At 57.3% G+C, this 14109-nt stretch overlaps 1 protein-coding gene across 2 annotated transcripts; it reads right to left on the reverse strand.

Annotated features, from left to right (window-relative positions):
- Positions 1–453: 453 nt before the first annotated feature.
- Positions 454–13329, reverse strand: DRG2 (developmentally regulated GTP binding protein 2; the record flags this gene model as incomplete). 2 transcript variants are annotated; one of them, XM_080712658.1, is made up of 13 exons in its annotated part: positions 454–540; positions 761–814; positions 2465–2523; positions 2930–3018; positions 3417–3493; positions 3846–3941; positions 4502–4594; positions 4688–4760; positions 5068–5158; positions 5853–5913; positions 6384–6473; positions 9234–9394; positions 13266–13329. In XM_080712658.1, 13 exons carry the CDS (start codon positions 13327–13329, stop codon positions 454–456), a joined length of 1095 nt encoding a protein of 364 aa, XP_080568784.1. The 2 variants fall into 2 exon arrangements, with proteins under 2 accessions (XP_080568784.1, XP_080568785.1); XM_080712659.1 differs by having other exon boundaries at positions 501–540; positions 777–814.
- Positions 13330–14109: the final 780 nt, after the last annotated feature.

Genomic DNA, 14109 nt, shown 5'->3' on the forward strand with positions numbered 1-14109 from the left:
CGACCCCAGGGTGTGGGCCAGGTCCTGGGCTGTGCTGGGTGGGGCCGACAGGGGAGGCACTTTGGGCCCATCTGGACTGAGACCTGGTTCCCACCATGGGCCAGCCCTGCGCAGGAGGGGCCTCCTGCGGCTGCTGTCTGGGGTCCTTCCCGAGCCCAGAGAAGACGGCAGGAGCTGGGGACCCGGCTCCCGCCAGCTTGGAGTCCACCACGGGCGTCAGGCCTGGCTGTGAGCAGGTGGGGAGCGAGGACCGGAGATGGGGCACAGGCCGGGGCTCCCGACCTGGAGCCCCTAGGAGGGATCGGGCTCCAGGGCAAGGCTCCAGCAGAGCCCAGGTCCCAGTTAATCCTCATCTGCTGAAGCAGCTTCTGGAAGCAGCAGGCGCGAGGGCCGTCTCCTGGGGTGTGGGTGTTTCCTGCCTGGGTTTGGCTGGGGCGGCTCCTGGCGCACTCACTACTTCTTCACTATCTGGATGACGTCTTCGTGCTCCATGGTGTGGGTCAAGCCCACGCGCTGCGGGCTGTACTTGGTGCTGGTTCCCTGGGGCGGGGCGGTGGGGAGGGGCCGCGTCAGCTCAGGCCGGGTGGGGGAAGCGGGGACCCGGCCCCCAGACGCCCGTCCGTTCCTGGCCTGCCTGGGTGGACCCACACTCTGAGAGGCAGAAGACAGACACGAGGCTCCACCCCGCAGGGCGGCAAGATGCTGCAGACCCCTGCTCGGTCCCCACCGCCCGGCCACGCCACTTCCCACTACAACTCACCCACACCAGGGCGTACTTGAACTGGCTGGCGAGCGACCGGTGGATTCGGTGGCACTAGAGGACACAAGTCAGACAGGAAGATGAAGCCCCCGGCAGCAGCACCCCGGGCCAGGTGCTCCCACGGTCCAGGCCTTGGGGTGAGGGCTCCGTGCACCCCATCTAAAACAGCCCTGTGCGGCTCCGAGTGGGCCCGATGCCCCCAGGCCTGCCCCGGAGCCTGGTCAGAACAAGCTGGCAGTTCAGCGGCCTCTGCCCACCTCTCCTGAACGCGGCCTAAAAGATGCTTGGCCCCTGGCTCTTGCCCGTGTCCCCAACCTCTGCCCCACTCCTGGGCAGAGATGAAGGTCACCAGAATCCCAGTGCCACCAGGAAGCTGGAAGGAGACCCTGGAGGGCTGGCCAGTGCCGCCTGGGGTGTGGGCTGCTGGTTGCCATGGTGACGGTGGCAGGGAACAGACTGTGCGAGGCCCATGGCTCTCACAGGTCCAGGCCTGCAAGAGCGTTTCCTGAGCAAATGCGAGACGCCAGCGGATCTTGGTTTTCTTTGGGTGACCAAGCCACAGCCACAAAGGGGCTCTACGTCCGGTGACAGGGGCGCCCGCCCACCACGATCACTTCCAGCACGCGGGGCCTCCTCCCCCTCCCTGGGCCAGAGAGGACGCCGAGGCTGGAGGCCACCCCTGGCCGTGCACAGGCTGTAGGTGCCCCAGCTCGCCCGTCACTGAAGGAGGCGCCACCACTGGGAAGATTAAACGAGCAGGGCCACGTATCGCTTGGGCTCTTTTGAAACCCCGAAGACTCTGCGCTGAGCTGGAGACAGGAGCTGTGGGTCCACCACAGGCCCACCATGACCACTGCTGTCCCCCCCTTTTTTAGTGGTACTAGAGATTGAACTCAGGGACAGTCTACCTCTGAGCTATTCCCCCCAGCCCTATTTTTCATTTTTATTTTGAAACAGGGTCTCATTAGGGTGATGAGAGTATCACTACTTGCTTAGGCTGACCTCAAACCTGCAATTCTCCTGTCTCAGCCCCCCAAGTATGGGTATTACAAGTGCTCGCCACCACGCCTGACAAAAGCCCGTATTTTTAACAAAAACAAAGTGTGCCGGGCGTGGTGGCGCACGCTTGTAATCCCCGCACTTGGGAGGCGGAAACAGGAAGCCAGCCTCCCTGGCTTAAGAGACCCTGTTTCCAAATAAAAATATATTAAAAAATAGGTGTCTGGGAGTGTAGCCCGGAGGTAGAAGGGTTTCCAGGAACCTCAGTACCACCAAAAAAACAAAAAAAACCCCCCCAAAACCCCAATAAAACAAAGTGTGCCGGAGCAGAAAGACCCTTCCTCCTTGGAGCCTACCATGCCTCGCTCCTGTGCAGGCGGCTGTGCGCGTGCTGAGGGAGGGGGCTGCTGAGGGGCGGCCCCTGAGGCGCGGTGCGGCCCCCCGTGCCCTGGCTTCTCTTCTCTCCACCTCTGCCCTGGGGCCTTAGCACCTGCTTGCCCGGCTGCCTGGCACTTCCCGCTCCTCTCCGGCCTGACTGAAGCCCACACCCCCCTTGCAAGCGGCCGGGCTCAGAGGGCAGAGGAAGCTTCCCCAGCGGCGCGGACTCCAAGAAGGGCTGGCACGGTGTCCACAGCCTGCCGGCGGCCTGAAACCTCCGAGGTGCAGCTCCTTCTGAGTGATGAGGGTGAGGGAGCCTCTACTCACCACGTGCTCCACAGAGGCCCCTTTCCGGAGAATGATGGCGTCGGAGAAGTCTGGCCTCTCTGCGGGAAGAGGGGAGAGCGTCGCCAGGCACGGCCTGTGTGGCTTCAGGGTTCCTCCCCGGGCCCCCGCTATCCCTCACACCCTCGGTGTGATCCTCGCGCTGCCTTCCATGACTCTGACCTTAACGCGGAAGGCCAAGACAGAGTCCAGGACTCACCTGCCCACCGCCCACCGCCCACCGCAGTGGCCCCTGGGAGGAGCCCTCAGGACATGCGGACTGGGCAGAGAGATGGGCGTCTGATGCTGCGGCTTAGGCAGCAAGGTGGCCTCTTGCCACTTGTCAGCAAGGTCAGGTTTGACACAGACGGTCATAACGAGGGTTCCGGGAGGCTCCGGGGCAGCACTGAGCCCCTCCCCTGCAGAGGGGGCGGGGCAGGGGCTCCACTCGGGGCGGCCCCAACTCACGCCCTCTCTTCTTGGTGTAGATGCAGGTCAGGGCCAGGTATTCCCAGAGCATCTCCAGCAGGTAGTCCAGGTTCAGCTTCATGCCGCAGCTGCAGGAGGAGGGCGGCTACTGAGGCGGAGGCCCCAGGCTCAGAGGCCTGCGCCATCATCAGGGAGGGCGAGCCCTGCTGGCTAGGCACAGGCACCCGCCAACCGAAGAGCAATGGTGCTCCCGCCAGGGGTGCTCACAATGGCCGCACCCTCAGCTCAGCGCCCGCCCTCGATGGAGGCACCCAGGACTGCCTGGGGCTGCAGCGGGCCCTGGGGAGCCCACAGGGACCTTACGGGGACCGAGGTGCTGCGGGCCTCACAAGAGAGCTCTCCCCAGGAGGAGAAGCTGGCCTTGGCCAGGTGCCTGGCTTTCCCGCTCCCACACAGTGGAGGTGGCCAGGCCCATCGTCTGGATCGGCACGCAGGGACAGGGCAGCCCAGAGGCCCAGCGCCTCACCTGATGACCACGCTGTTGGGCTTCCGGGCCAGGCGGTCTACTTCCTCCATGGAGATCTGGTCGATTTTGTTATACACCTGAAATTGAAAAGGCATGGTGGATGGCGGGGCAGAGAGCAGTGCAGGGGCAGGAAAGGGCCTCCCAGGCCACACAGCCGCTTAGCTCACCCGGGTGCCCCCACATCGCCACTCGCAGCCAGGGAAGGCTGAAGGGGCCTGAGGATGGCCACTACCCCTGCAAGGAGAGGCCGGGCTGGGGCCCCGGATTCAAGCTCTCCAGGTCTGCAAGGCTGGACAGCCACGGAGGCTCAGGGACGGAGGGAGGGGAGGGAACAGTCCAGCTGGGGCAGGACCCAAGGCTTCATTCCGAGGAGAGGTTGGGTGGGCCCACGGGGCTCCCTGCAGGCATCTGGGTGCGGGCGCCACTTACATACAGGCAGGGCATGTACACCCGGTTGCCGACGATCACGTCGATGAACTCGTCCGGGGAACAGTCCTCTCGGAACAGCACCTCCGCGTTGAAGATCTCTGAGGGGCTCAGGTTAAGGGGAACTTGTGTGCAGTGGCCCCCTCCAAATGGCCCCCAAGAGCAGAGCAGGGAGTGTGCTGGCTTGAGAGGGCCTTAGCTACGATCTGCTTGACAGGTTTTACAAGACTTTTTTTTAGTGGTATTGGGATGAAATCCAGGGACATTTGACCTCTGAGCTACGCCCCCAGTCCTATTTTTGATTCTTTATTTTGAAACAGGGTCTCACTGAGTTGCGGAGGGCCTAAGTAGCTGAGGCTGTCCTTGAACCGTGATCCTCCTGCCTCAGCCTCCCCAATGCTGGGATTGCAGGGCTGCGCCACCACGCCCAGCTTTTACGAGATTTTAGAGCTGGAGGTGCCCTCTCCGTTTATCTACCTCCAAACCACACTATGAAAATTTCCCCCAGCCCGTGGGTCTTCCCCAGGGGCCCCCTGGGTGGGACCCCGTTTCCCAGGACATCTTGTCTTCTTCCCAGCATGTCAGCTGACCCCCGGAGCGGGGAGAAGTCACTGCGGTGCGGGCCGGGCAGCCCCCGGCGGCCGCCCTCCGGGAAGGATGCTGTACTCATGTAAGATGAGCTGCGCCAGCTTCTCCGAGCACTGCGTCAGCGTGACCGTCGAGTTGAAGGAGATGCCGCCGCCTTTCTTGGGCTGGGGCAGGAGACAGGGACAAGAGGGCTGGTGACGACGGGGCGACGGCCGGAGCGCCCGCGCAGGCTGCCCCGAGACGCCAGAGGAGCCTACCTTGAAGTAGATGTTGGGTTTGTGCTTGTTGAGGCGGATGCCCACCGACTCCAGCTCCTTCTCCAGCAGAGCCCTGGGCAGAGCGTGGTGGGAGCCCCTCCCATCAGCCACCGGGAGCCCCTCCCATCAGCCCCCGGGGAGCCCCTCCCATCAGCCCCCCCCCGGAGCCCCTCCCCAGCAATCCCGAGCCAGCAGCCTCCAAGCCCCTCCGCAGCCAGAGGGGAGCAGACCCCGTCCATACAAGGTGCGCACGGGCCGGCCGTGGGGGCCCCTGCGAGGTAACCAGGGCACCCAGACCTCCACAGACGGGCCACCCGCACAAGCCCAGGCACGCATGGGCCCGCCCAGACACTCAGCCCGCCCCTGCCCACCGCGCAGACCTCTGCACCTCTCCCTTGGTGGCGTCCAACATCATGATGACCACGTCTGCTGTGCGTGCTACCGCGATCACCTGCCGGCCACGGCCTTTCCCTGGATGGGTAGAGGGAGCGGTTACAGGGGAACACCACCCAGGTGACGTCCACCCAGCCCAGGACACCCTGGGCTCCCATCTTCTTCTCTGTGTGTAGTACCGGGGATAGACCAGGGGCTTTCTACCTCTGAGCTACACCCTGGCCTGTTTTATTTTTTTATTTCAAAACAGGGTCTCCCTAGGTTGTTGAGGCAGTAACCTCGAACCCGTGATCCTCCCGTCTCAGCCTCCCAAGGCTGGGATCACAGGCACGTGCCCCTGCACCCGCTCGGACTCCTGCCCGTGGTCTTGCCGCGTGCCACCCGCCCCGAGGCCTCCGGGCACCGTTCTTTGATCCAGAAGAGCGGACGTGCTTTGGACGTCGCTGTCCCCGGGGAGGGACGGAGTAGCAATGGCGGTGTTCTCCCACTCCTACTGTGCTAGCCTGGGCTAGATGCTTCCAGAACATTTTCTCACTTGGTTCTTGGAGCTGCGCCGTAATCCTGGGGTAACCAGGCTCGTGACAGATAGGGAAACTGAGGCTCTGCCTAGAGACGCCCCAAACACAAAGCTGGTGCGTGCCAGCATCTGGACCGGAGCCTGTCCTTTCCAGCACACGGGGTAAGGGAGCCGGGGGTCGGGGTGGTCCCCGCCACCACCACACACACTTCCACCAACCAGGGGCCGCGCTCCACCCAGCCGGCCCGTCCCTACCTTGTGCTGCGCCCTCGATGATTCCGGGAAGGTCCAGGAGCTGGATGTTGGCGCCTTTGTACTGGGGGCAGATGAGAACAAGGGTAGGGAGAGGCCGGGAAGCGCTGGCCAAGGGACTGCTTGGACCAGGTCACCTCCGCTGGCCCTGCAGCTCAGGGACAACCGTGGCCGCGTCCCGGCCTCATCAGCACCTGGCCGGGCACAGGCCGCAGCCCAGGAGCTTTCTGGGAGGCTCTTGAGAGTGTCTGTGCCACAGAACCCATCGCTGGTGGCAATGGCCCCGCACAAAGCCATTGTTGCACCGCGGTAACTCAATGCCCAAGGCTCTGAAGCTTTACAGCCAGGCATCCCTGGGGGCCCGAGAAGAAGCGCCAGCATTCAAGGGTAAAGCAGCTCAGCTTGGAGTCACCCCCACGCAGGGACCCCACTCTCAGACCTTTCTCTGCCCCCCCCTGCACACACGCGCAGGTGCAGACCAGCAGGTGGTGAACGAGCCCACGCCCTCCCCCCGGGCCACGGGCACCCACTTACTTCAACGACCCCAGGGATACAGGTGAGGGTGGTGAACTCGTAGGACGCGGCTTCGCTGGCCGTGGAGGTCATCAGACTCAGGAAGGTGGACTAGGAGGGGAGAAGGCCGCTGCACTGAGGAGTCTTGGCCCTGGAAGAGCCCAGGCTGGGCCCGCTGCAGCGGCGGCAGGAAGAGCCTTCCTGCCCTTGCCCGGGGGCCCTGGGTGGGTGTGCAGGGAGTCACCTCTGGCCCTGGGAGGGCGGGCCCAGTACCGGAGGCCTCAGGCCGGTCTCTGGTGCACGGAGGCACCTGGCTTCCTTCTTTCTACCTTTTTCTTTTGTGGTACTGGGGACTGACCCAGGAGTGCTCTTCTGAGCCACACCCCAAATCTACTTGATTTTTTATATTTATTTATTTATTTATTTTATATTTTGGGGGTACTGGGGTATCTGGAAACCCTTCTACCTCCGGGCTACACTCCCCAGACCTATTTTTTTTTAAATATTTTTATTTGGAAACCGGGTCTCCTAAGCCAGCACGGCTGGCTTCGAACCTGCGCGATCCTCCTGTCTCCGCCTCCCCGGCTATTGTTTATTTTGAAACAGGGTCTTGCTCGGATTCCACATGCTGGTCCTATCTCAGCCTCCCAAGTAGTAAGATTACAGGGCTGCTCCAACAGGTCTGGCTTCCTTTTTATTTATTTATTTTGTTGTGGTATGGGGAATTGAACCCCCAGCCCTATTTTTAATTCTTTATTTTTTCAACAGGGCTTCACTAAGTTATGGAGGGCCTCACTAAGGAGCTGAGGCTGGCTGAAAACCTGCGATCCTCCCATCTCCGCCTCCCAAGCACGGGGATTATAAGCGTGCTCCAACAAGCCCGGCATTTTAAAATTTAAAATTTTAAATTTTAAAACTGGTCTGTTACCTGGGCATGGTGGCACAGGCCAGCCTTCGCAACTTAGCGAGACTACGTTTCCAAGTAAAAAACCAGGCCTAGGGTGTAGCTCAGAGGTAGAAGGCCCTTGGGTTCCAGACACAGAAAGAAAGAAACTGGGTCCTGCTAAGTTACCACTTGGCCTTGAAGCTGGGAGCCTCCTGCCCGGACCTCCCAAGGACTGGGTTCACAGGAGTGCACCACGGTGCCTGGCTAGGTCTCTGGTTTCTAAGGGGCTCCCCACAGGAACCAGGAGCTCTTCGTGTTTCTAGCTGGCCCTCCAGGCCCTTGCGGGCCCACAGCATTTGTGAGTCCTGGTCCCTGCGTTTGCTGCTGCCCAGGGAGGAAGCGGGACGTGTCTTGATGGATGGGTCGGCAGAGCAGTGTCTGCCGGGCACCTGGCGACACCGCGGGAGGCGACAGTGGGGACTCTACGGTGCTGTCCGACAGGTGCTGTCCGACACCGTGGGTGAGGCCGGGCCCTCCCGCAGAGGGAGAGCTCGTACTCGGCCCGCTTGTAACCCCAGCATTCGGGAGGCTGAGACAGGAGGATCGCGGTTCACAGACAGCCTCAGCTACTTAGTGAGGCCCTTTGCAACTCAGTGAGACTGTTTCAAAAAATAAAGAAGCTGGGCGTGGTGGTGCACACTTGTAATCCCAGCATTTGGGAGGCTGAGACAGGAGGATCGCGGTTCGCGGACAGCCTCAGCTACTTAGTGAGGCCCTTTGCAACTCAGTGAGACCCTGTTTCAGAAAAAAAAAATATATAGGGCAAGGGGTGTAGTTCAGAGGTCAAATTCCCCTGGGTTCCATTCCCAGACTCACACACACACACACACACAAAAATTAATATATTAAAAAATAAAGAATAGCCGGGCGTGGTGGCGCACGCTTGTAATCCCCGCACTTGGGAGGCAGAGACAGGAGGACCGCGCAGGTTCGACCCCGTGCGCTGGCTTAGGAGACCCTGTTTCCAAATAAAAATGTAAAAATAGGTCTGGGAGTGTAGCCCGGAGGTAGAAGGGCTTCCAGGAACCCCAGTACCACCAAAAAAATAAATAAATAAATAAATAAATAAAGAATAAAAAAATAGGGCTGGGATGTACCTCGGAGGTAGAATGCCCCTGGGTTCCATCCCAGTACTGCAATAAATAAATAAATAAATAAATAAATAAATAAATAATAGGGCTGGGGATAGTAAAAAAAAGAAAACAAAAACCAAAAATACCCTTGGGTTTCATTCCTAGTAACTCTTCAGTTTAGTTTTTTGTTTTGTTTTGTTTGTTTGTTTGTTTTGCCTTACTGGGGATGGAACCCAGGACCATCCGATCTCCATCATTTTAGCTTTAAAATCTTTTTTTTTTTGTTTGTTTGTGGCCCTGGGGATAAAGTCAAGCGCACTCTACCGCTTAGTGTAGAGTCGCTCAGGGTTTTCCTATTTTATTTAATTTTATTTATTTTTTTGGTGGTACTGGGGGTGGAACCCAGAGGCTTTCTACCTCCGGGCTATACTCCCAGACCCATTTTATATTTTATTTGGAAACAGGGTCTCACTAAGTTGCTGAGAGCCTCACTAAGTAGCTGAGGCTGGCTTCGAACCTGCGCGATCGTCCAGTCTCAGCCTCCCAAGCGCGGGGATGACAAGCGTGCGCCACCACGCCCGGCTTCCTATTTTATTTTGAAACATCAAGTTACTGAAGCTAGCTTGGAATCTGCCATTACGGGCAAGAGCTACCAAGCCCAGCTACTGAGCAGCTCCTCGGAAGAAACTTTATTATTATTATTATTTTTTTGCAGTATTGGGAATTGAACCCAGAGGCAGTCTACTTCTGAGCCTCACCCCCAACCCTATTTTCTCCTTTCTCAGGCCCTTTCCCACAGCAGTGAAAGGCCGACCAGCACAGTCCCCGGGGCCCGCACTGACCGTCACTGACCTTACCCACAGAGGGAAATCCAATGAGCGCCACTCGGGCGTCCCCGGACTTCATGACGTCGAAGCCCTCCCCTTTGGACGAGGCGGATTTGGACGGCTCCAGCAGCTGGGCCCGATACTTGGCAAGTTTTGCTTTCAGCAGGCCCAGGTGATACTCGGTGGCTACAGGATGGAAGGCAAGACAGAAGCTAAGTGTCCAGGCCGGGCGTGGCGGCGCACGCTTGTCATCCCAGGACTTGGGAGGCTGAGGCAGGAGGATCGCGGTTCGCGGACAGCCTCAGCTACTTAGTGAGGCCCTCTGCAACTCAGTGAGTCCCTGTTTCCAAAGAGAGAATAAAAATAGGGCTGGGGGTGTAGCTCAGAAGTAGAATGCCCTGGGTTCCATCCCCAGTACCAAAAAAAAAGGAAAAGAGCCGGGCGTGGTGGCGCATGCTTATAATCCCGGCACTTGGGAGGCTGAGACAGGAGGCTCACGGTTTGAGGACAGCCTCAGCTACTTAGTGAGGCTCTTTGCAACTCAGTGAGACCCTGTTTCAAAATAAAGAATCAAAAAAACAGGGCTAGGGGTGGAGCTCAGAGATAGACTGCCCCTGGGTTTCATTCCCAGTGCCAAAAAAAAAAAAAAAGAAAAAAAAGAAAAGAAAAGAAGGTAAGTGCCTCTAAGCTTGGCGGGCGGGTGCAGCCCACTCAGGGGCCAAGGGCTCGCCGGGAGCACCAGAACTGGACTGCAATTGCCACAGAGAGATCAGGAAAAAAAAAAAAAATACCCATCTCCTTAAAGCGTACCTTGGCTTCTCCCCTCATTTATTTGATACTAGAGGTTGAGCCTAGAAGCATTCTAGCGGAGGTATGCCCCCAAGGCCTATTTTATTTTTTTGAGACAGGGTCTGCTTCGTTGCTGAGGCTGGCCTTGAACCTGTAATCCTCTTGTCTGAGCCTCCCAAGTACTGGGATGTGCGCCCCCAGGCCTGGCTTCCCTTCATTTACGGTAAGATCTTGTCCTCTGGATGGGGATCCTCAGGGCCTAGAACCTAACTCTGCTGACAGGTAAACACAAGGCCTTCTTGGCAGTGTTAATATGCATTAAAATTCACAGGGATGGCGGGCGGGTGTGGTGGCGCATACCTGTAACCCCCCATACTAGGGAGGGTGAGATGGAAGGATCACAAGTTCAAGGCCAGCCTCAGCAATTTGGGGAGGCCCCCACAACTTGGTGAGACCCTCTTTCAAAAATAAAATAAAATAGCCGGGCGTGGTGGCGCAGGCTTGTAATCCCAGCGCTTGGGAGGCTGAGACGAGGATCGCACGGGTTCCAAGCCAGCCTCGCTGGCTTAAGAGACCCTGTTTCCAAATAAAAATATAAAATAGGTTTGGGAGTGTAGCCCGGAGGTAGAAGGGTTTCCAGGAACCCCAGTACCACCACTAATAATAATAATAATAATGATAATGATAATAATAATAATAACAAGGCTAAGACAGGAGGATCACGGTTCGCGGACAGCCTCAGCTACTTAGGCCCTCTGCAACTCATGAGACCCGGTTTCAAGATAAAGAATAAAAAATAGGGCTGGGGGTGCAGCTCGGAGGTCGAATGCCCCTGGGTTCCATCCCTAGTACCGCAATTCCCAGGGATGTAACTGCTGTGCTCAGTAAGGGAAGGCCGGAGCGTTACCATCTGGGGATGCCCTGTTGCTATGGCAACACGCGGGCAGGCTACCTGAACCCCCCCCCCCCCCCCGCCTGCCCTCCACTGCCAGGCCCTGCTGCGCGGAGGTGTGCGGCGCATACCGCTGTTATCACGACATCGGTCTTGGTGGCGTCCAGCATTCAAACAGTGACATAAACATTATTCCCACTATAAATTACTTTCCCATTTCTTCTCCTTTATATCACTGTCAAGACATTACATGGGTATTTTTTCAAATGCTGTGGGTATATAAGTTATGTGATTGACGAGGAATTAAATTTCAAGGATTAACAAATTTTTCCTTTTTTTGAGGGGGGGGGGTTATTGGAGGTGGAACTCAGGGGCATTCGATCTGAGCTTATGCCCCCAGCCTCCCTGTTTGTGGTACTGGGGGTAGAACTCGGGGACTTTCTTTCTACCGCTGGGCTCTACTCCCAGACCTATTTTTTATTTTTTATTTTATTTGGAAACACGGTCTCACTAAGTTGCTGAGAGCCTCACTCAGTAGCTGAGGCTGGCTTCGAACCCGTGCAATACTCCTGTCTCAGCCTCCCAAGCTCTAGGATTACAAGCGTGCGCCCCCACGCCCGGCTATTCGTTATTTTATTTTTCTTTCTTTATTTTTGTGGGTCTGGGGATGGAAACCAGGGACATTCAAACTCCAAGCTACACCCCCTGCCCTATTTTTTTATTCTTTATTTTGAAACCGGGTCTCACTGAGTTGCAGAGGGCCTCACTAAGGAGCTGAGGCTGTCCGCGAACTGTGATCTTCTGGTCTCAGCCTCTCGAATGAATGCTACGGCACCACGCCCGGCTATTCTTTATTTTTGAAACAGGGTCTCATTAAGTTGCAGAGGGCCTCACTAAGCAGCTGATGGTGGCTTTGAACCTGTAACCCTCCTGTCTCAGCCTCCCAAATACTGGGATTACAGGCGTTAGAGGCCTGCGCCACAGGCCCAGCTCTGCTCTGCCTTTTGATACCTGAATATCCCAAGTTCACTCCTGCCTCTAGGCCTTTATAATAGTTGTTCCTTCTGTCAGAAACAAACTTCTCCTTTCTCTCTCTCTCTCTTCTGTTTTTTTTTTTTTTTACGGGTCTGGAATCCAGGGGCATTCTACTGCCGAGCTACACCCTCAGCCCTATTTTTTATTCTTATTTTTTATTCTTTATTTTGAAACCGGGTCTCACTGAGCTACATATGGCCTCATTGAGTAGCTGAGGCTGTCCGCGAACCATGATCCTCTGGTCTCAGCCTCCCGAATGCTGGGATTACAAGTGTGCGCCACCACGCCCGGCTTATTCTTTATTTTGAAACAGGGTCTCATTGAATCACAAGGGCCTCACTAAGTAGCTGAGGCTGTCCTCGAACCACGATCCTCCTGTCTCAGCCTCTCTAATGCTGGGATTACAAGCGTGTGCTACCGTGGCTGGCTAGATGCTTACTTCATTTATTTATGTTTGAGGTACTGGGGATGGAACCCAGGAGTGTTCTACCTCTGAGCCATCTCCCTAGCCCTATTTTTTTTTTTTTTTATTCTTTATTTTGAAACAGGGTCTCACTGGGGCCTCACTAAGTAGCTGAGGCTGGCCGTGAACCCAGATCCTCCCAAATACTGGGATTACAAGCATGCGCCACCAGGCCCGGCTTTAGATGCTTACTTTAAATATTGAGTTCTCGAGCCAGGCTTAGTGGTGCACACATGTAAACCCAGTGCTTGGGAGGCTGAGAAAGGAGGATCGCAGGTTCGTGGTCAGCCTCAGCTACTTAGTGAGGTCCCCGCAACTTAGTGACACCCTGGTTCAAAATCAAGAATAACAGCTGGGCGTGGTGGCGCACACTTGTAATCCCAGCGCTTGGGAGGCTGAGACAGGAGGATGGCGCAGGTTCGCAGCCAGCCTCAGCTATTTAGTGAGGCTCTCAGCAACTTAGTGAGACCTGTCTCCAAATAAAATATAAAAAATAGGTCTGGCAGTGTGGCCTGGAGGTAGAATGCCCCTGGGCTCCATCCCCAGCACCACAAAACATAATTTAAAAATAGAGCCGGGCATGAACGCCCCGGGCCACCGAAGACCGGGGTTCGAACCCCGGCCCCGTCTCTCTCTGGGTGAGATGCCGGCTCTGTCAGCTAGGATTTCTTTGCCCGGTGACCGGGTCTAGCACCGATCGGATCTCTTGGCGACTCTGCCGTCAAACAGGGGAGTTGGGCCGCATGTGTCTGGCCCTGCCTCGGGCGCGCCGGGCGGCCTCGGAGCCGGCTCCAGCTGTGGCTGCAGCTGTTCCCCCATTTTACAGACAGGAAAACTGAGGCGGGCAGAAACGAAGGCCACCCCGGGCCGGCCCTCACCCTTGTTCTTCTGCGTCCGCGCGATCTCCTTCTCGATCTCCGAGATCTTCTCCAAGATCCCCATGGCTGCGGCAGAGATCTGCGCACCGACAGCGACCGCGGGGCGCCGGGAATTCCGGTCTGACGGCGGCCGCCGCGTGCGCCCGGAAGCCCACGGCGAACAGCGTCCTCCAGCGCGCTCGGTGCTCCAGGATTTAGAGTCCGGACAGGCGACGTGGAGCGGAGGGCCAGACACTATCTGTTCCGCCCGCCTGGGACCGCTGGCGTGGGCCGGGGCGGAGCCAGATGGGCCGGGGCGTGGCCAGAGGGTAGGGCGTGGCCATACTAGCAGGGGCGGGGCCAAGACGGACTAGGACCTGCGGTGTGTAGGCGGGAAGGAAATTCCAGTGATGAATCCATGAACTGGGGTATAGCAGTGGGCTTTGAAGGAAGGCACAGCCCTGCAATCTCAGTATTTGGGAGGTTGAGACAAGAGAATCGCAGGTTCGAAGCCCGCCTCAGCAACTTAGGGAAGCTCTAAGCAACTTAGTGAGACCCTGTATCCAAACTAAAAAATAAAACAGGCCTGGGAGTGTAGCTCAGAAGTAGAACAACCCTGGGTTCAGTTCACCAGTACCACAAATAGGTAAATAAATAAAATAGGGCTGGGGGTGTAGCTCAGAAGTAGAACTTCACCCTGGGTCCAATCAGCAGTGAGGGCCTGTTTTAGATAAAACACTAGAAGTCGGGCGTGGCGGCACACCCTTGTAATCCCAGTACTTGGGAGGCTGAGACAGGAGGATCGCGCAGGTTCGAAGCCAGCCTCAGCTACTGAGTGAGGCTCTCAGCAACTTAGTGAGACCCT

The sequence above is a fragment of the Muscardinus avellanarius genome (genome assembly GCF_963383645.1).
Source record: "Muscardinus avellanarius genome assembly, chromosome: 16".
Taxonomy (NCBI): Eukaryota; Metazoa; Chordata; class Mammalia; order Rodentia; family Gliridae; genus Muscardinus; species Muscardinus avellanarius.